The following is a 22,395-nucleotide window of genomic DNA, read 5'->3' as shown; positions in this document are numbered from 1 at the left end:
AGCAAATGGACTTAAACTCCCAGGAGAACTCAAGGAGAGGTTATCCACAATCTTCACTTCCTTGTCCCACTGCAAATAACGTAGCCTGATGATTTGCTTGCAAGCTACCAGAGGAGTATTATTTATTTATTTTTGGTGAAAAAAAAAATCTAATCTTTTTTTCAGAGGTTGGTTCTTTGTCCTTTGGGGCAGACTTTGTAAACTGCTTAGATGGTTCATTGGCTGCAGTGACTACTAACAAGATGAGTATCAGAATACTCCAAACCCTCAGATGGAACCGGATATCTCCAATCCACGCATTTCAGCGAAGCAGAGTGGGTGGCTAGGGGAGCCTATAAATCCTTAGCAAGGTTTAAAATTCCCTTCTTCACTGGCAAAGTTTCACAGTTCTGAGGAGCCAGTAACAGAATCTCAAAAAATGTATAAGCCTTCTCTTGAACCATCTCAAAAGGAACTTCAAGGATTTCTATAATCTTTTAAACAATTATTGAAATAACTTGAAGTCATCAACAGTAGCAGGGACAAATAGAATCACTGTGTCAGCTGGGGGGAGAGGGGGGTTGATAGAAAGCATGGAGGTGCTGATGGGGTCCTCCTGACGCTCCATGTCCTTCCTTCACTCAGCAGTTGCTGCTCCTCTGGGATGATCTCCTGCCCAGTATGGCCAAATTTGAAAGCCAAAGGAATATGACATATTGGGCCAAAGAGGAGGCATCTATGAAACGTGGAGTTTCAGGTACATGATCTCTGTAGAAGGGAAGAATTTAATCTATGCCCTTCCCTATCCTTAGATCGGCCAGGTAGGAAGGGTGCTGGTCTAGAAGGATTCCTGCTAGAAGTGGCTGCAAATGAGGAAAAACCTACTAGTGGAGAAGCAGTGCCTGGAGCCACTGAGACTTGAGTGGGAATCGTGGATTTCCTCTGACTCTCGGGTGGATGAAGTGAGATCTTCATCACTGGTACCCAGGACTGGGGTACCGGAGATGATTTTGAAATCATAGCAGAAGCAGAAACATTGAAAAGAGAAGACTCCAGGATGACTCAGTCCTGCGGGGGCAGAAAATGCCCCCTTAGGTATTGTCAGTACTAGAGATCTGTGTTCTGCTGAGAGCGGTCCCAGGTGAGCCAACACCAGAGACGCTCTCAAAGGGCTGTAGGGGAAGCACTCTAGGCAGCTCAGTGCTGTCATCTCTGGATAGTGCCACATCAGTCCCAAGGTCAATGACCTGGTCGTGTCTTTACTAGCACTGGCTTAAGCAAGTCTCCAGCTTGCCGACTCTTAGCAATCTCTTGCCCTGTACTGGGAAGGGGGATGGTGCTGAGAGGCAAACGGAGCTATGCTCTGCTCTTCTGCAGGCAGCAAGGGGAAATGCCTGCTCCAGCAGGGTGCGTAGCAGCGTCTTTGCTCTCCTGGAGGAGGAATGAGTACACACTGCCGCTCCAGAGCCTGGAGTGCCGTCCCAAGCAGACGGAGCACTGGAAGCATAGTTTGCTGGAAAAAAGGCAGGAACTTCTGTCTGGCGCACCTGTGAATCAGAAGCTCCCCTCAGACTGCTCCATGAGGTAAAGATTTAGCGCTGACTCTCTGGCCTTGTGTGTGCGTTTGCTAAAAGATTTACAAATTGCACACTTAGAGGAGATATGACTCTCTGCAAATAGTAAAGGCCCTTCAGGTGTTCATCCCACAGGGAAATTATCCTTCCATGGGAGAGAAAGGTCTTTAAACCTGGGGACATGGGTTCAGCCATGAAACTGAACACCTGGGATCAGCTCTCTCATGTAGATTTTGTGGCTTTTTTTGTTCGTTAAACCAACAGGCTAAGACCAGAAACACTAACATGTAATACCTGTAGTAACTGCGACCAGTAACGAACGATCTCTAGCGACTACAGGGACACTGAAGTTGTTCTGACTTGCTGCCGAGGGTGGTAAGAAGGAACTGAGGGTGGCTGGGGTCACACTGCCCTTTACCCTCTTGGGAGGGGGAGTGCAAGGGTGTGCAGAACACAGGCCTGGCCCCCTAAAAGACACTGCTGGTAAAAACATTCCAAACTCCCACATGTAGGGCGCATGTGCACCATGATCAAGTCTCTACTTGTGGATCCCAAAGCAGCAGTGCCTACCAGTCACCTCCCTGCCCAGATCACAGCTGCAGCCTCAAAGCCTTTGGAGAGAGCCAGGGTAACATCCAGTTTGAGCTTGAGGAACCAGAGATGTGGCTTTGGCAGATTTAGTGAACACACGTTAGTTCCCTCTAGAGCTTCTCAGTAGCCGTTTAAAGGGCTATTATCCACCAGGGCCTCCTTTTGCTCCCTTGCTCTGTGCACTTCTTTCCTGCCCCTTTCCTCTGAGAGGGGCAGCAAATAGGTTAGAAGGGAATGGGGCAGCTCCCCGCATTGCCCCTAGAAGGCCCCTCTTAGCCCAGGGGATACAGCTACTACTGCAAAGGGGAGGAAAAAAATGCATTTACAACAGAGTTTGTCACACTCACAAAAACAGTTGCACAATAATGAGATATGTATTCTAACACTTGGCTTTGAATGTCCATGATCCCCTGAGAGCTTAGGCTTTCCTGGGAGAGGTGGCTGCAGGAAGGAAATAAAAAAAATACACCTTTTCTTTGAAAGGTGGAAAACCCCTTTCCTAGTGACTTTATCCATCAGAAAGAAGATGAGTTGTACCAAGCCCAATTCTTTTCCCACTGCGGCTCCCTATCCCACATGCTCTTTCTCCAAGCTGTAGAGAGCACTTGGCTCTACCTCTTGCACCTGGCATTCCAGACACCTGGCATCACAGGTGAAACAAATCAGCTTTTAATGGTCTCCAGCCTCAACTCCATCCCATTCTGCACCAGGGCAGGAAACCCTCTCGCCACTGATTTTTGAAGTGGTTTCTCAGGACACAGCTTGTCCAGGTTTTAAAGGATTTTGACAAATTGTCAAAGGTTCAGCAAAACGACAAGACTTCTCCAAGGTCTGGAAAACGTGTGTTACAATGAGAGACTAAGAGAGCTCAGTCTCTTTAGTTTAGCTAAGAGAAAGCCAAGAGAATTCAGATAGCAGAGGGCTCCTCAATCTAGCAAAGGCAAAATGAGATCCACTGGCTGTAAGCTGAAACTTCAACAAATTGGTTAAAATGTGCCCATTACTTCTATCCAGGCACTGTATTTTATACCCTTGCATCAATAAAAATTCCATCCTATACCCCATCTTTGGTGACTCTCTTTCTTAGCCTCTGTCTCCATCCCTTACCAGCTGCTCCATAGCCCCACCCCAGCTGCTGGTCTCCTTCACAAGGTTTCTGCCTTTTAATTTCCTTGAGGAGGAAGGGCTGGAACTGGGGATGCCCTACACCAGTCAGTACTTCCTGGGATAAAAGGGTGGTTACTGGGAGATCAGCAACTGATGCTTTGGGCAGCCTCTAGCTCACTTTGCAATGCAGCAGCACAAGAGCCAGCCTTTGAAGCCTTGCTATCAATGCACCTCATACCCGTCACAGCTTCTGTGCCAGGCAGCTTATCAGGCAGCGCTTCATGGGAGACTCACTTTGACCCCGCAGGCTGCATGTGTCTGATGACTCACAAGGAAGCAGCCCACTTTCCTGGGATGTTAAGGACACTCACCTGGGTGATTCAGTGTGTTAGCACCTTGAGCACTTTCCCAACACATCTGTTCCATTCAACCTGCTCTCTGGGGAGCTACCTTGTGCTGAGAATCCCAGCATCACAGCTGTTACATGGGGCTGGTAGCCACGCACAAGCTGGTGAAGTTGAGGAGCCTGAGGACTGCAACTCACTGGGACAAAGTAAAGCCAGTTGTAGCTTCCTGGGGGCTGTCAGTGGAGACTTCCTCTCCTGGCATGCCAACCCTCTCCCTCCCCCCTGCCGAACAGCCTACTGGTAGGCTGTTATAAAATTGTGTTTTCTGGGAGTGGACTGCACTTTGGCCACCTCCACTACACAGGTACAGAGCAAGAGCTGGACAAGTAGAACCCAGTCAGATTGGAAACCCAGCTGGCCTCTTTGTCCCCCTTGCATGGCCACAGCTAGCAGCTCTGTGCTGTGGTGTGTACAGCTCCCCACACAGCAGGTCACAGTGCTGCTGCTGAGATTTTCCTGGAGCAGCATGAGTGGCTAGAGATGAAGAGCTGGAGCAGACTGAGCGGATTTCATATGCCCTGGAGGCACAGTTGCTCAGTCCTGGCTGAGGCTCCTATTCCTACCAGTGTGATGAGATGCATAGATCTCACCCTGCCCCAGCAACAGGAGAAAGGAAAACAATGATAGAGAAACATCTCCTGTTGCCTGGAGAGGTCTGGTTGCCACAGTGACAATGGTGACGCCAGCAGATGATGCTCATTGACCTTGAAGAGAAGCTCGAAAGTGCAGCAGGTGGGGAAAAGGCAGCCTCCTCCCCCTTGGCTGAAAAAACAGGGAGAGGTGTTAGAGGCAGGACCCCCAATCTCTCCCAGTGTTTGAGGCCTGGGGATCTTGTGAGTCTGGGCAGCACTGCGAAGGGGTGCAGGTGAGTGTATTCCAAATTCCAACACACGCCTCACGAAGTGATGGAGCCGGTCTACCCTACCATGGGCACACTCCCCGAGGGCCTTCTAGGGGCTGACAGGCAACAGGTGGCCAGGAGGAGAACGGCTGAGCTAGCACCACTTCTGGGTGGACGGTTCTGGGCCAGAGTCGTCCAGCAACCCCTGCAGTTAACAGAAGCTGGGGATGTTCTGGAGCATGCCCTCGTCTAGATCTTTAAAATCCTAGTTCACAGCAAGGGACAGTGAAGAGTTGGCTCCACCTAGAGGAAGGAAGCAGTATAAAGCAGGCAGGACTTCACCCCAGTGCCAGGAAGGGGATGCTCCTTTCAGAGCCCAGCAGCTGAGTGCTGCTGTAGGCCAGTCCCGTGCAGAGCCCCTGATTGAGCACAGTGGGCCAGAAAAGTTTTTGCTAAGCCCCAGTTAACACAAACACCTCACAAATGGTGCACTGGGAAAAAACAAAATGTGAGTATCCTAATGCATGCCGTTACAGCCAGGAGTGAACTGCACCTAGGAGCTCTCTCTTGGAGGGACCCTTTCCAAAGCATAGGGCTGTGCCACTCTCAAGGTGGACCCCCCCCAGACTGGATCACCAGGCTTCAGCACTTCCTCTTTACCAACTGTATTGACCTTGCAATTGGCTGAGACACAAGCTGTCTGTGTACAAGGCTTACCTGGCCCTTTCAATGACCACGTAACCAAAGGCTGGAAAAGCTCCTGCAGGCTCTGCCTCTCTAGGTCCTGCCAAATCCAGGAAGCTGAGGCTGACACCCCTGCCGCTCCCATAGTGAAAACCACACCAGATTTCCTCTCCACGTCTCAGAGGTATTAGGCCTTCGTTATACATCCAAGACCCAACTTCCACCCCAAATACCCACACCCATTTTGCAGGTTTCCTTAAATCATGCCAAGCCAAGCCATGGCACTGCCATGCTTTGGTGGGGGACAGAGTCAGGCCTTAGCCTCACAGAATTGGAAGGGACTTCAGGAGGTCATCTAGTCCAACCCCCTGCTCAAGCAGGGCCAATCCCCAATTTTTGCCCCAGATCCCTAAGTGGCCCCCTCAAGGATTGAACTCACGACCCTCGGTTTAGCAGGCCAATGCTTAAACCACTGAGCTATCCCTCCCACACAGGGCTCATCCCCTCCAATAGGTGAATGGCACTAGCTTCAAACACAGATATCACAGACACGTGCATTTCCAACACTCCATCTCAAGTGCAACAAAGGGAGTCTCTCCCCTGTGGGGGCTCAGGAAGCTTTAGGTGCAGGGGTCTGACCTGAATCCCCAAGTTCAGCTCAGCAGCATATACAGCAATAACTCCTCAAAGACCAACCCAGACTGCTGGAGACATTGGGCATTTCAGCGCTTTGCCCAGGCTGCTGCAGTGGTAAGAGAGATGGAAGCCAGACATATAGTGTAGCATGTTTACTGTGAACACACACATCCTGATATAGCGCAGAGATCTTTGGGTACAGCTTCCCCAGAGACTACAGACACAGACAAACCTGTACCATAAATACAGTCCTGCCCTATAGGCAGGACAAAGGAATACACTTGCTCTGGCAGATTGTCACTTTGCTGAAGAGGTGACATCACAGCCCCTGCCACTGCAGATGGGGAATCCTCTACCTGCAATGGCTCAGGAAGCAGGACCCCTGTAGTTACCATGCCTCTGGGCTTGTGCTTGATGCTCATTTACATAAATATATATTAAATAGTTTGTACTTTATTCACAATAGCGATTTCTCCTTATCAGTGCCTTACAAATAAAACCTGATTTGCTCAAAAAGCAGTTGCACTTTGTTTCTGTCACTGCAGGGCTCAGAGCTCAAACCTCATTCAGCCCTCAGGGACCAGAAAGACCCGTCTGTGTACCCGCCGTGCACCCCTCCTAGAGTGGGTACCATGCCCCTCCCTGCAGAATCCCAGCCCAAAGGGAACACACAAGGGTCAGCCACTGAAAGGGGTCCCCCCACAAGCAGTGGTCCCCAACCTGTCCCTGCAGTGCTCTAAGTAAAGCTTCTCATCCCACCCCCATTACCCTCTCTGTCCCATGCCCCCCGCCAGTGTTTCTCCCTACAATCAGACTTGCCTCTGTGCCCCCCCCCCCCACAACCATCCCCACCTGGGGGTGACTGACAGGCGAGGTGAGAGAAGCAGACAGTTACCAGACCTGGCAAGTGAAGCAGTCAGGCTGGGTAGGGGCAGCAGGGCCCACAGAAGGAAGGAGCTGGTTTGGCAGCAGGCAATGCCCAGTGTTACCTATTTTTCATTCAGTCACATAAAAGCCATTTCTGAACAGGCTTGTCATGAACCTGCAGGCTAGGATTTCTCCGTTCCAGAAGCCACCAGCTTACAAAGGCACTCTCATCACACCGATCGTGCACCCTTGCCAAGCCTCGGGATCATTCTCCTGCTTCCAAGGACACTGCAGCTTAACCAAGACCCTCAAGCTGCCCTCAAATCTCTTCCCCTGGTTTATTCCAACAGCCAGAGAGCAGGAGACCAACACCACAGTGCAGCTGGTCAGCACAAACATGCAGCTCTTGTATGTTCTGATGAGGCTTGTGGCTGCCACAATGCCCTTGTCTACCAGACCCTGTGCCCCTCTCCATGCAGACAGTGGGCTGACACCAGCTGCAGGCAGCAGGCACCTCCTTTGGCCTCATTACCCTGACAGCTGTGGACCCACCTCCCCTTCACTCCTGGTTCCAGTGCCGCTGAAAAAGCAAGCCAAAGCACTCCCTATGACTTCAGTGGGAGTTGCCCCTGCTCACCCAGGGCTGACTTTGTTTTCTATTTAAGGAAGGCAGGGATGCATGTCCCTTGTCAGGTGGTGACAAGCTGACTGGTGTCTCTGAACAGAACAGACTTTTCCCCTGTCCCTTGCATGATCCATAGACCAGTCTCCGATAGTCAGACCCTTGGAGTGCCAGCTGTGCTGAGCAGGGAGTGATGTAACATCTGCCCAGCGGGTTGACTGGAGGGCTAGAAACATTATGGAAGATATGGGCACAGCCGAGTCCACTCCACGACTGGGGAATCATACTGCTTCCAGACATTGACTGTCTCGGGGATTCTCTTTTCTTCCCAGCATGCTTGCCACAGAGGGAGATGCTAGTTCTGTAGCTCCTGCTGACTAGCAGGCTGCTCGTCCTCAACACTATTCTCACTGGACAGCTGTTGGTCCCGATACGGATGACTGGATGGATGCCGATCTGACACAGCATTATCTGTGGACAGCTCCTCTTCTTCCTTCTCCAGTATTTCCACCAGCTGCCCCTCACTTTGCTCCAACATCTGCATCACTGGCTCCTCCTCATCCAGCTCAGATGTCTCCCCTGGCACTAGTGGCCTGATCACATCTGGTTCTAACATCTCCCCAGCTGGCCCCTCTTCACCTGGATCTGACATCTTCCCAGACAGCCCTCTCTCACCTGGCTCCAGCTTCCCTTTCTCACCCAGCTCCCATGTTCCCCCAGCTGGCTTCTCCTCACCCTGCTCCAGCTCCACCAACTCATCTTTTTCAGGTGTCTCTCCAGACAGCCTGGTCTTGCCCAGCTCCAGTACCCTGGTCTTGCCCTGTTCTGGCATGTCCTCAGATGGTTCCTCCTTGCTTGGCTCTGGGACCTCCAAGAGCCCCGGCACCCTCATCAGGCCTTGTTCTGGCATCTCTCCCAGGGGGTTGTCTACCAAGGGCCCAGACCCACCCAGCTCCAACTCAAGTGCCTCCCCCAAGGGCTCCATCTCACTCTGTTCAGGGGGCTGGCAGTTCAGTCGCTCTTCACTTATTTGGGGACTGATGGAAGGTTTCTCAGTGAAGCCGAAGCGAGCGTAGATCTCCATTGAGGTCGGGGAGGAGGGGCCTGCACTGGAGACAGTGCTGGAAGGGCCACTGCTGTCTGCAAAGCAATTCCAGAAAACGTCAGACAAACACTTAGAGAGTCAGTACTTAGCTGAAAACCTCAGCCAGAGTCTGTGCCGAAAAGCCTATTAAATGGCACGTAGCACATTCTCAGACATCAGCATCTGACTGCTCCCTCCAATGGGAAGGCAGCATATCAGGGTTGGAAGGGACCTCAGGAGGTCATCTAGTCCAACCCCCTGCTCAAAGCAGTGGTAGCAGATGACAGAACAAGGAGTAATGGTCTCAAGTTGCAGTGGGGGAGATTTAGGTTGGATATTAGGAAAAAAAATTTTCACTAGGAGGGTGGTGAAACACTGGAATGCGTTACCTAGGGAGGTGGTGGAATCTCCTTCCTTAGAAGTTTTTAAGGTCAGGCTTGACAAAGCCCTGGCTGGGATGATTTAATTGGGGATCGGTCCTGCTTTGAGCAGGGGGTTGGACTAGATGACCTTCTGAGGTCCCTTCCAACCCTGATATTCTATGATTCTATGAAGAGCCACTTCTCTCTCTCTCAAAAGTACATCTGGCAATTCTGTACATAGTGGACGTAACTAGCATCGAGCCCAGGAATGGAAAGGGAAGAAAAATCAAGCCATTACATCCTTTTATTTATTTATACCCTTCTGCAGACTATAGGACTCCACTATCAAATATTATGTCCACTAAGTCCAAAAAATTGTAAGTGGGCCATAAACAAACAGATAGCCCAAATCCCATGTAGCTGCTCTGCACATTTTTCCCATAGGTACACTCCCTAAAGAGAGTGATGCCATTGGTCTTGTAGAGCATAATCTGAAGTCTGGGGTAGGACCCTTAGGCTATGGAATAGTCACCTTCTTTCATTTTGCAGTGGGTGAAAGGTGTGATATAGATTTTCTGAATTATTTTCTCCTGTTGGTAGATATTTTGATTGCCCATGACGCAGCAAGATTTGGCCATCATGTCTCCTTGGGATGCCATGGGACCAGAAACAAGGAAGTGCTAATTCATGAGCCCTGTCAACCCTAGATAAAAGATCGGTCGGGATCCCAGAACTCTAAGGGCTATCATGTCCTTGTGAAATGTGCATTAGGGATCCATTATGGATAGTGTCCGCCATGCAAACTTACTCCCGGATGAAGCTATCACTGAGAACCACGACTGCACTCCTGCTACAAAGAACAGGGATGCAGAATAAATATTTAAATAAGTGGACCAGTTAGATCTTGTTACATGTCAGATGTAGGTTCTAGCATGGATACAAGCTTAGGTGTACATAAAACTATGGCTTGCATATCAGAACCCAGCAAGACCATAGCATCTTACTGAGTTAAGAGCTGCTAACTGGGACTCAGACCTGCAGACAGATCGCCCTGTGGGAACTGTAACTTACTGAGGATTGAAGGGTTCCAGGGATCTGCGTCACCCTCAATACAGAATCTAAGGGCCTGTCTACGTGAACAATTAGTTTGCGGAAAGCTGGGGCCTACCCCACACTAGCCTGCTGTGGGCTAACTATGCATGGGGAGCCTGCTTACAGCCTAACAGTTCGTTAATGCCCTTTGCTCTAGTCCCATTTCAAAACTGACAGGATCAAAGAGCATTAACAAACCCAGAGCCCACATGGACATTGTCTGTGACAGGCTAGTGCGGGTGATTCACACCCCAGCTTGCCACAAACTAAATGTTTGCATAGACAAGCCCTAAGCTGTATCCTTGAGTCAGGGCCTCAGGAGCTCTGTGGCCAGGAGAACTAAAGTGTGCAGCAAAAAGTCTCTGGATTCAGGGGCATTCCAGAGTGGAAAGCTGCATATCTTAAATTTAAATTAAAAGGTATAGATTTTTAATTAAACTAAAAATAATTAATCCATTCAGTATAGTCACTCCTGGGTTACCATCTTGATGTTGTATTTAATATTACGCTTTCCCCCCATTTTCAGTTTTGAATATACCACATATTTCTGTGTTGTCAACACAAGTGCACCATGAGGTTGCCAGGGGAAGCTGGAGCTTGTGATGCTGGGGAGGCAGTTTGGAACTATGGACAAGCACTTTCGCTGGATGTTTGTTTAAAGTGATCAGTTATTAACTAGTTTAGTTTATCTCGTTGTAAATGTCAATGTTGTTAAGGTACCAAAGTGAAGAGCCCCTGGGGATGACTGTACCTGCACTATTGTTTCATGTCTGCCTGGTTCACACAGTTCCTATGTGGAAAGCAGAGATTCTGGAACAGGGTTCTCTGGCAAGGGGTGGATACCATGGCAAATTCCAAGGCTGCAGAACTGTGGAATTTCTGGGGCTCTGCCTTGAGCATGCCAACGGGGTGAATTTTTATCCCAGTTGCTCATAACTTGCTACTCCTTGTCCAGAATATATGAGGGTTACTTTGGCCACGTCTACACTAGCACTTAAACTTTTGTGGCTCAGGAGTGTGAAAAAACACATCCCTGAGTGACATGAATTTTGTCAGCATAAGCGCTTGTGTGCATGGTGCTATGTTGGTGGGAGACAGTCTCCCGTCGGCAAAACACAGCTAAACAAGCACCTTCACAGTGGTACAGCTGTGCTGCTCTAAGCTTGTAAGTGTTGACATGGCCTTACTTGTAACCAGAGAGGACTTGTGCCTCCTGGGGGGGCACAATGTGAAGGGGGGGGGCCAAGTGACCACCCCACGTGTCGCCTTTGGGAGGAACCTCCTCCCTGGGCTAGTTCAGTCAATCCTGCCAGCTCCTGGGGGGCTAGGGCTACAGCAGTGGGGAGCACATGTGCCTCTGGGCCTGGCTAGGAGCCCAGGGTATGGAAGCTGCAACTGGAAAATCATATTTTCCCTGCATCCGAGCAACATATCTAGCTCATTTTAAATAGTAACCCTTTTTAGTAGGCAATTTTCTAGAATTAAGCAGGACATTCTATACCAACGAAAACATGACTACTAAGAGTAGCCAATATCTGACAGCCCAGGCCATGAGATGAAGAGACTGAGGATCTGGATGAAGGATCCTGCCTTGTTGCTGTAACAAGAGATCCGGGCACAGAGGAAAATGCATGTAAAGCCCTGCTGGCAGCTGATGCAGATTCATGGACCGCTGTTGTCTCAGACAAGTTGAGGCAATCAATATAATTTTTGCCCTGTCCTGACATATCTTTGTCACCACTTTCTGAATCAAGGTGTGTTGGGGGGCCGGGGGGTACACAGAAGGCTCCTTCCCCAAAGTAGAGAGAAGGCATCTGAAATGGACTGACTGGCTGTCAAACAGGTCTACATCGGGATAACACCAACAGGGGAAGATGTCTTGCATACTTGGATCTTTCAGAGACCACTCGTGAATCTGAACTGTCCCTACTGAGGCTGCTAGCACATTGCTCTTGTCTGCTAAATGCAGGGCCATTAGATAGATCTTGTGAATCGCATAATCTGACCACCTTGGCACATACCTGGAAAGAACGAGGCCCCCCTTCCTTACTTGTGTAACGCACGGCAGGAGCGTTATCCAGTGCTCCCTGAACAGCCTTCCCACCTTTTATATGAAGAAGGAATGATCTGAGGGTCAAATGGGCTGGCTCTTAATTCCAAACACATTTTCTCAAAAAGCCCAGATTGTAAACCAGCGTAAATGAGCTGCCCATCCAGTGTTGGCTGCATCTGACGTTACTGTGACTGGGGGCGAAGGAAGATCGAACAGGACGCCTCAGAGTATTTGATCCGTTTGTCCATCACATCAGTGAATTTAGAACATCCTGAGGCCTGGTGACAAATATTTTCTGACTGTCCTGGCTAGGTATGTAGACCTGAGCCATCCAGTGCAGCACTGGTTTCATTCAGAGATGAGAAAACCGAGTTATGTAAGTGGTAGCTGCCGTCAAGCCCACTAGATCCAGGAAGATGATCACTTTCCAAGATTGGCAGGCTTGAATCCGCAAAGCCACTTGCTCCATTTTTAGAAACCTGTCCTCTGGAAGTAAAGTATTCCCTGCTACTGAGTCCAGCATAGAACCTATAAAAGGACTTCTGAGCTTGATAGAAATTGAATTTTTTGACATTAAGAAGCAGACCCAGATCCAAAAAGAGGGAGACTGTAACTGACAGACCCTCACATGTAGCACCTTTTAGCTACCAATCCTCCAAATACGGGTAAACAAAAATACCCCATCTTTTCAGATGTGTTGCTACCACAGAAAGGCATTTTTGAAAGACCCCTCACACTGTGGACAGGCTTAACGGGAGAACCTTGTACTGGAAATGGTACCCTGCCACCATTAAATGCAGACATTTTCGATGACTATGTCGGCTAGAGATATAGAAGTAAGCATCCTTTAAATTAAGAGTGGCAAACCAATCCATAACTGCAGGCGAGGTAATTATGAAGGCCAGGGTTACCAGAGGAATACACTGGGGCGGGATGGGGTGGGGGTTTCTTCCTCACCCATGCAGGTAGTCAGCCAAAACATGAGCTTTTAGAAACATTAGAAATAAACGAGCAGTGAGCCCCATGGCTGCTGAGCCCTGCCACCCACCATCACAAAAACCCAGTCACACAATCACATTTTTAAATTTGACCAGCTCTCTTAAAACTAATTAAGTTGTTTGCCCCACAGCTCCTATTGGGAGGCTGTTCCAGAGCCTCACTCCTTGGATGGTTAGAAGCCTTCTAATTTCCAGCCTGAATCTGTTCTTGTGCCAACATTATCTTTTGAGTTTAAATACTGCTTCATCCTCCCTGCTATATACTCCACGATGTACCTGTAGAGTAACCATACCCCCTCTCAGCCTTCGTTTTGCTAGACTAACCAAGCCAAGCTCTTCCAATCGCCTCTCAGAAGACAGGTCCTCCATTCCTCTGATCATCCTAATTGCTCTTCTCTACACCTGTTCCAGTTTGAATTCATCTTTCTTGAACAAGGGTAACCACATCTGTATTCCAAATGAGGTGTTACCAGCGCCTTGTACAATGGCATTAATACTTTTCTATCTCTACTGTAAATGCCTTATCTGATACATCCCTAGGACTGCATTTGTGGATTGACCCAAACTGATGCACCACCAAGAATGAAATATGCACGTGCAGCAAGAAAAGTAGGGCTTTGCTACAAGATAGAGGGTATGCAGGCAGTCTGAGGTCAGAAGAGCCTCAAAGTCCTTTTTGGGAGTGATCACCATCCTTCCCTCAGAGGGGAAGTTCTACCTTAAGCACCCCTGGATAGAATAGCCATATCCCTGGCAAGAGACTCTGCAGCAGCATCAGCCCTCTGTCAGTAACAGAGCCCTTTGGTTCTTCAGTGTTAAAGAGCCTGAGATGCTCTTGTTGATGTGTTTTCTCTTACCAGGCTTGTTCCATCATCCCTAGTCACCTCCTCCTCAGAGGGGCGCACGGGTGTTGGAGCCTCAAGGGAGGATTTTGTCAGAAGAAATTTACTCTAAGGCTCATTCTCAGGAGCCCACTCAGGTTGGACTGGAATAGTGGAAACAACCTGGCTGCACATAGCTTGAAATTTCTCAGGGGGAAATTTGCTGCATTTCCCCCACTCCCTGTTCAGATTCAGAGTCAGACAGCTCGCCTTTCTCAGTGGAGGAGGGGGGAGGAAGAGGAGTCCAGGCCTCATATCTCATGGATTTTTGTGTTTTTTCTTCCCTTTTTCTTCTTTTCTGATTTAACTTTTTTTAGTGCACTTTGGGAGCACAGAAGCTCTGCTGTGGCTTTGGTGTGGCTTTTATGGCTTGTCTTCCTTAGGGCCTGGAGCCCTCTGCAGAGGTCTGGCTCTGAATCCACTCCCTTTGGGGGGAGAGGGGACATGTTGTCAGAATCCTTCTGCTTGGCTTGGGAGGGAGGGAGGCAGGCAGACTGATTAGAAGCCCTGCTTCTTTCCTCAGGGCGCTGAGGACCCACTGAAGATTGTGGGGGTGGGGTGGGGGGGAGTTGTGGCCCCACAAACCTCCGCTCTTTGTTCTGCAGGGGTCCCCTTGGACTTCTCATGAGTCAAGTATTCAGGGTCCTACTTGCTTTTAGAGCCTTTCCTCGTCAGCACTGGGGTTCTTGGTCTATTTCCCCCCCAACGGATGTTGCGGCTGCCTTGGTGGGCAGAGGCTCCACCTGTCTGTCTGACTCCTAGCTCCGGGACCTAACAGATTGAGGGACGGAAAACTGGGCACCAGTCATCACCTACCAAGCCTAGGAAGGCTGCCTCACAAATAGAGCACTGCTTGAATTAAACCTCGTGCTTTCTGGGCTGCTCTGCCATAGCTGCAAGGGACAGAGGAGCCTGCAGGGAGACGCTGCAGAAGAGGCTCAGGGAGGGTTAAACCCTTGTGGGGTTAACTGAGCCAGGAAGGTGAGGGAATGTTGCGCCTCACTGCCCAAAAGCTGGGCAGAAGCTCCAATCGCAAAGGAAGTGCAAGAGCAACAGAAGCCATCAGCGTCTGTGGAGGAGGCAGCAGAGAATCTGTCAGCTAGTGAGAGCAGAGGGGGCACAGCCAGGGAGTGCAGACTCAAAATATTGAGCCACCTCTATGAGGGTGCAGTGAGAGAAGAACAGCCCAGACTCCAGAACTATGGGAGATGCCCGGCTACAGAATGTTCTGGTCTATTTCGGAGTGCAATATCTCATGAAAGAGGGCCATAGCCATGCCAGACTGCAAAGCACTGAAGGATTTTGGGTGAGCAATACCTGATTAGACAGGAGAGAATCTTGTTAATTAAGTCTAGGCTCTAGGATGCATGTTGCAATTTTATTTTATATGTAAAGCATGTTTCCAATAGTTCTACTTGCCGCCACTTGAATCTCTGTCCTTTATTAAATAAATGTAGCTACGTTTACAGTGAAATCAAGTATAAGTGCTATGTGATCAGTGGAGTGGTGATCTGAGGTGCAACTGATAAGCTGGGGTGTACTGTTTCTTTGGAAGTAGCAGGATGAATGCTGTCAGTGTCCATCGGACGGGGCAGGACACTCGGGGAGATATTCAGAGGGCTTGAGGGTTGGAGAGTGCACAGGAAGCATCATAACTAGGGCTGTTGATTAATCGCAGTTTACTCACGCGATTAAAAAAAATTATCGCGATTAATCGCACTGTTAAACAATAGAATACCAATTGAAAATTTATTAAATATTTTTGGGTGTTTTTCTGTATTTTCAGATATATGGATTTATATTACAAACACAGAATACAAAGTGCTCAGTGCTCGCTATACATTATTATTTTTATTACAAATATTTGCACTGTAAAAATGATAAAAGAAATAGTATTTTTCAATTCACCTCATACAAGTACCATAGTGCAATCTCTTTATTGTGAAAGTGTAACTTACAAATGTAGATTTTTTTTTTGTTACATAACTGCACTCAAAAACAAAACAATGTAAAACTTTAGAGTCTACAAGTCCACTCAATCCTACTTCTTGTTCAATCAATCTCTAAGACAAACAAGTTTGTTTACATTTATGGGGGATACTGCTGACTGCTTCTTATTTACAATGTCACCCGCAAGCGAGAACAGGCATTTGCAAGGCACTTTTGTAGCCGGTGTAGCAAGATATTTACGTGTTAGATATGCTAAACATTCATATGCCACTTCATGCTTCGGCCACCATTTTTGTGTGCCACCAAAAATCAACCTTCTGCTGGTGGCATCTGACTCAGATGATGAAAATGAACATGCATTGGTCTGCTCTGCTTTGGATCATTATCGAGCAGAACCCATCATCAGCATGGACGCATGTCCTCTGAAATGGTGGTTTAAGCATGAAGGGACATATGAATCTTTAGCGCATCTGGCACATAAATATCTTGCAATGCCGACTACAACAGTGCCATGAGAATGCCTGTTCTCACCTTCAGGTGATGTGAACAAGAAACAGACAGCATTATCTCCGGTAAATGTAAACAATTTTGTTTGTCTGAGCGATTGGCTGAACAAGAAGTAGGACTAAGTGGACTTGTAGGCTCTAAAGTTTTACATTGTTTTATTTTTGAATGCAGTTATTTTTTGTACATAAGTCTACATTTCTATGTTCAACCTTCATGATAAAGAGATTGCACTACAGTACTTGTATTAGGTGAATTTTGAAAAATACTATTTCTTTTGTTTTTTACAGTGCAAATATTTGAAATAAAAAATATAGTGAGCACTGTACACTTTGTATTCTGTGTTGTAATTGAAATCAATATATTTGAAAATGTAGAAAACATCCAAAAATATTTAAATAAATGATATTCTATTATTGTTTAACAGTGCAATTAATCACACAATTTTTTTAATCGCTCGACAGCCCTAGTCATAACTATACTGCACTTAAACTACTTTATACTAAAAACTAAACTGTAAACTAACAAGGGACTGGAGTGGTTCAACTCCATCTGGCATAGCAGCTGTTCCCCTACATAGCTCCTCTGAGAGGAAGAGTTTAAGGGGGCACGTGTGCTCTAACGAGCATTGCTTAGAGAAGTTTCTACCATTAGGTGCCAACAGGTGATGCAATACCCGTAAGTGGGAATATGCAATGCCACTTGAATACTGATTTTTCATCAGCATCTCCTGAAGTAGCTAGGCTGCTAAGCTCAGAGAAAATAAAAACCTGATGGCACCTGAAACCTCGAAAACCCACATCTTATTCTAGGTTGGCAGGACCAGACTCCAGGATCCAGATTGCAAGGGTTCACACCTGCCTGTCCCTGCCCCGGATAGGTAAGTAGATGTGTCAGAGGAGGGAGGAGTCTGTCTCCCTGGAAGGGTTTTTTTAGATCTGGAAGTCCTGAGAATGCCACAAGAACAGGGGAGCATGGCTGCTGTGCAAACTGCCAGGATGAGAACCCCACCTGCTCACCTCCGTGGCCTCCCTCAGCCTCACCTTTTTGGCACACAGAGCCTTCCGGCTTTGTCCAGTGGCCTGGGATTTATGACGGTCAAGAGCTGTAGGTAGAGCAGGGACACTATGCTTTAGCCCTGCTTGCCTCAGTCTTTGACTCCATACTGAGTTGCTAGAGAGTACAGAAGGAAGAAAGCCCCAGTTTCATGACAACAAAGCCAATAAAATAAAGCCAGTACCTAGCCCAAAGGAGAGAGGTCTATTTGCTCAAAATCTGGTGTGATGAGGAGAATTCCGCGTTAGATATGACCAGGAGCAGAACAAAGGCATGAACCTTGGAGGTGTAACTTTTGGGAAGAAGGTCCTAGCCCTGCCCTCCTGCTGTGAGCTCCAAGGAGCATAAGGGAGAGGAGACTCCCATCCCCAGCAAGGACAGAAATGCCGGACGTACTTTTGACCTCTGCGTAACAGGGAAAAGACTCAAACAAAGGACCTAGAAGTGAGATGAACCTTATTTTCAAATGCAATCACAGTCACTGTGAGAAGTGCTGCCCCTTACAACAGAGTGGAGGGAGCGTCCTGGCCTCAGCCACCCTTAGAAGGAGTGGGTGAATGAGGTGCAGTGAAAGCACTGGATGGAGACTCAAGAGTTTTGCATTCCTGTTCCTAGTTTTGTCACTGGCTTGCTCTGTAACCCGGTGTGAAACCTGTCTCCTCTCTGGGGCCCCAAGGGGTTAATACCACCCATCTGCCCCAAAGAGGTTGTGAAGCTCAGCTGTGGCTGTGATGAGTGACAAAGAAAAGCCTACAACTAAAATAGTAAAGAAGGGAACACTGTGGCCTCCTGGATCGAAAGGCACAGCTATTTGTGAGGGAGAATCAGACACATAAGAGGTGTTTCCATCTCTAAGGTGCCATCCAGTCCATCCCCACACTCAGGGGACAGTGCAGGAGTGGCCCTGACAGTATCCTTGGGGAGACTCTGTCCACTAGAGTTGTTAATGTGTCAGTGACAGAGCTTCCACCCCTTCTCTTGCAGGACTTTTTGGTAGATGGATATCTTTCTCCTTCAGGAAGATTTTCCCAATACAGTAGACAGGCTACATGTTTTCTTTGTACTCAATTATATCCCATTTCTCCCAGGTCTATCCCTGGAACTCCCCTAAGCAATTCCTCTCCTGCCTGCAAACCCTCCAAGCCCATTATCTTGGCATCCCGCTGCAGCCACCATTTAGCCCAGCTACCACAAATCAATCCCTCCATAAAAGAAAGGAAACACTCACACCATGGCGGTTTGTCAGAGCGCTGGCGCAATGGCAGAGATGAGGATGAGAGGATTCTCTGAGGCATGAAGGGGTCACCGGGTGTCTGGCTTCCAATCATGGAATCAAACAGAGCTTGAAGAGACAGAACATCCATATGAGGCCACACAAATTCCATCAACCACATGGATTAACACCCCAGAGTGGAAAATACCAGGCTGCTGCTCCAGCCAAAACAGAATCTAGGCCCTCTGCAGATCTACAAGCAACCTGTAGTGCCCACTCCCACCTGCAGTTAGAAGCTACTTTTGATTGATTGCCTCTTATATCTCACATAACCATGCAGGGCCACCCATGAATCACCTCACTGGACCAGCAGGCTCTGGAGCAGTTACTCTAACTGGCATTTATTACTAGCCTTAACCTTTTCAATCTGCCCCTCTATTCTACAAGGAGGACAGAGGATAAACAGGACTTCACAGTGTCCTGGCCAGCCCCACTGCCCGCCAATGGATCTTCCACTGCTCCTGTTGTCCTCCTCCTTTTCGCAGGATCTCAGGGATTGCCAGACCCTCCCCCACCATTACCTGTGGATGCTCGAGAATGCGAGTTGCTGTAACTCCTGCACACAGATGTCAGGAACTCATTGACCTGTCGCAAAGAGAGGGAGTTGTGCAGGGTCTCCAGTGGGTAAATGGTGGGAACCATGGAGCAGCCTTCAAAACCTGCAAAAAACCCAGGCAGAAAATAAATACAGCAGACAGTGACTTGGTTGCATGCAGGATCATTCACCATTGAGAGGGAAGCAGTCGCCCAAACCAGACAAGGTGGGCCCACTATGAACCCCAGACCCAAATTCACCTCATCTAGGCCAGGAAAATTGTCACTAAGCAAAAACAAGCCTAAGAGCATGAGCACAGGCATGCACAGCCAGAGGGGGGAGCACACATCACCTCTCTGCTGCCCAGTTTGTGGCCATTTTACTAAATTACTGGCATTTGTTTGGTTGTTGTGGAAGAATTCATCATGTGCCCAACAGCTCATAGCAGCCCCTCTGGAGAAAGTCAGCAAAACCTTAATGGGAAAATGGCTCCCATTTCTGGTGCCTTAAGTTTGTGATGAGACTTTTTCTCTGTCCTAAAATGTGCCTCGCCCCCATAACACCATTTAACTAAAGAAACAGTGAACTACAAACTGAAGGCAAGCAGCAGCAGCAGCTGCCCATTCCCACAAAGACCTGCTGGCGCCCCCTCTTGCCCACATGGGCCTGGCAGGGTTTCCCACGAACAAAAGGAGGCTGCACTAGAGCCCAGTTCCTCCCTGGCACCTCTCACAAACTTCTACCCTCTCAATTCCAGTAGCCACCAAATCCAATGCTACAGGGCCAGGCATTTCACAAGACACTCACTCACTGGGCTGCCCTTGCTCAAATCTCACACCCAGCAGGGATGCAGGAGTCCCCATGAGACGACATTTCTGGCCCCAGAGCCACTATAACACTATGGCAGAGGGCAACAATGCTGTCTCTCTTCTCGACCCTCCTTCGTCCCCCTCTATGGGCTTTAAGCCAGCGCAGAACTGCTAGCGGCAGGAAGGAGGCTGACGGGAAGAGACCAAGGCAGAATGGGGGAAGCTGTTCCAGGCATTCCTGCCTCCATGTTCCCTTCACCCTCTTTCTAGGCTGTCCCAGGTTCCCATCCCCCACTTCAATACTGCCCATTCACCCCAGCTCCTCCAAGCTGCCTTGGAAAGTTCCTGCCTCTCCCAACACCTGCCCCCTCTGATCCTGAGAGGGACTCAGTAATTTGTCCTCACTGATGAAAAATGTCATGCATGGAGCTGCTAAAAACCCTGAAAGCAGTGGAAAGCCATGTATCTACTGAGAGACTTCTGGAGGCTGCTTGGTGTAGTTACAATTCCAACAGCTCTGTGCTGCAATGGCCCATCCGTGTTTTGGTGTGGTCAGGTCATCTAACCCATGCCTGCAAGGCACCAGCTAAGGAGAACAAGTATTTGCGCATGCACAATCATCTTCCAGGCTGACAGGAGCACCTCACATGAAGATGCCACAGCCTGGTGCACTCTCACCCTGCAACCTTTCAAGAAGACAGACCAGCAGAGCTGCACTCTGCAACCCTACTGCAGGTGCACACCCAGCCACAGTGACTAACAGTGCCCAAAGGCTTCCCAGACATCTCCCAAAACAGAGAGGAGAGGTTTCCCCATGCCAAGGAGCTTACAAACAAAATTTAGACAAGATGTGAGAGGGGTAACACAACAGCCACAAGAGGAGAGGATACCTCACATTACACTGCTTCCAAGCAAGGTCTAGTGGAATGAGCAAGGGCTTTTCATGGGACGGTCGAGGAAGCAGATGTCTCCATTTGATAAAAAGAAAAGGAGTACTTGTGACACCTTAGAGACTAACAAATTTATTTGAGCATAAGCTTTCGTGAGCTACAGCTCACTTCATCGGATGCATACAGTGGAAAATACAGTGGGGAGATTTACATACACAGAGAACATGAAACAATGGGTGTTACCATACACACTGTAAAGAGAGTGATCACTTAAGGTGAGCTATTCATAGAATATCAGGGTTGGAAGGGACCTCAGGAGGTCATCTAGTCCAACGCCCTGCTCAAAGCAGGACTGATCTCCAATTAAATCATCCCGGCCAGGGCTTTGACCTTAAAAACTTCTAAGGAAGGAGATTCCACCACCTCCCTAGGTAACGCATTCCAGTGTTTCACCACGCTCCTAGTGAAAAAGTTTTTCCTAATATCCAACCTAAATCTCCCCCACTGCAACTTGAGACCATTACTCCTTGTTCTGTCATCTGCTACTGCTGAGAACAGTCTAGAGCCATCCTCTTTGGAACCCCCTTTCAGGTAGCTGAAAGCAGCTATCAAATCCCCCCTCATTCTTCTCTTCCATAGACTAAACATCCCCAGTTCCCTCAGCCTCTCCTCATAACTCATGTGTTCCAGTCCCCTAATCATTTTTGTTGCCCTCCGCTGGACTCCTTCCAATTTTTCCACATCCTTCTTGTAGTGTGGGGCCCAAAACTGGACACAGTACTTCAGATGAGGCCTCACCAGTGTCGAATAGAGGGGAACGATCACGTCCCTCGATCTGCTGGCAATGCCCCTACTTATACATCCCAAAATGCCATTGGCCTTCTTGGCAACAAGGGCACACTGTTGACTCATATCCAGCTTCTCGTCCACTGTAACCCCTAGGTCCTTTTCTGCAGAACTGCTGCCAAGCCATTCGGTCCCTCATCTGTAGCGGTGCATTGGATTCTTCCGTCCTAAGTGCAGGACTCTGCACTTGTCCTTGTTGAACTTCATCAGACTTCTTTTGGCCCAATCCTCCAATTTGTCTAGGTCCCTCTGTATCCTATCCCTACCCTCCAGCGTATCTACCTCTCCTCCCAGTTTAGTGTCATCTGCAAACTTGCTGAGGGTGCAATCCACACCATCCTCCAGATCATTTATGAAGATATTGAACAAAACCGGCCCCAGGACCGACCTTTGGGGAACTCCACTTGATATCGGCTGCCAACTAGACAATGGAGCCATTGATCACTACCCGTTGAGCCTGAGAATTTAGCCAGCTTTCTATCCACCTTATAGTCCATTCCTCCAGCCCATACTACTTTAACTTGCTGGCAAGAATACTGTGGGAGACCATGTCAAAAGCTTTGCTAAAGTCAAGGAACAATAAGTCCACTGCTTTCCTTTCATCCACAGAGCCAGTTATCTCATCATAGAAGGCAATTAGATTAGTCAAGCATGACTTGCCCTTGGTGAATCCATGCTGACTGTTCCTGATCACTTTCCTCTCCTCTAAGTGCTTTAGAATTGATTCCTTGAGGACCTGCTCCATGATTTTTCC

At 48.5% G+C, this 22,395-nt stretch overlaps 1 protein-coding gene across 11 annotated transcripts in view; it reads right to left on the bottom strand.

Annotated features, from left to right (window-relative positions):
* PPIP5K1 (diphosphoinositol pentakisphosphate kinase 1) overlaps positions 1-22,395 on the bottom strand; it is a 153,532-nt gene that overhangs the window by 3,318 nt on the left and 127,819 nt on the right. For 10 of the 11 annotated variants that reach the window (XM_073304631.2, XM_073304633.2, XM_073304630.2 and 7 more), the window contains 3 exons: positions 19,083-19,220; positions 18,517-18,630; positions 6,612-8,448 (listed from right to left, as the gene is read on the bottom strand). In XM_073304631.2, coding sequence (XP_073160732.1) covers positions 7,664-8,448; positions 18,517-18,630; positions 19,083-19,220 — 1,037 coding nt within the window. In that variant the 3' untranslated portion in view covers positions 6,612-7,663. Of the gene's footprint in view, positions 1-6,611; positions 8,449-18,516; positions 18,631-19,082; positions 19,221-22,395 lie in introns of those variants that run through there. The other variant, XM_078854702.1, reaches the window with a different exon arrangement.

Source organism: Lepidochelys kempii, chromosome 10, assembly GCF_965140285.1.
Source record: "Lepidochelys kempii isolate rLepKem1 chromosome 10, rLepKem1.hap1, whole genome shotgun sequence".
Taxonomy (NCBI): Eukaryota; Metazoa; Chordata; order Testudines; family Cheloniidae; genus Lepidochelys; species Lepidochelys kempii.
This window is presented reverse-complemented; position numbering and strand designations above follow the sequence as displayed.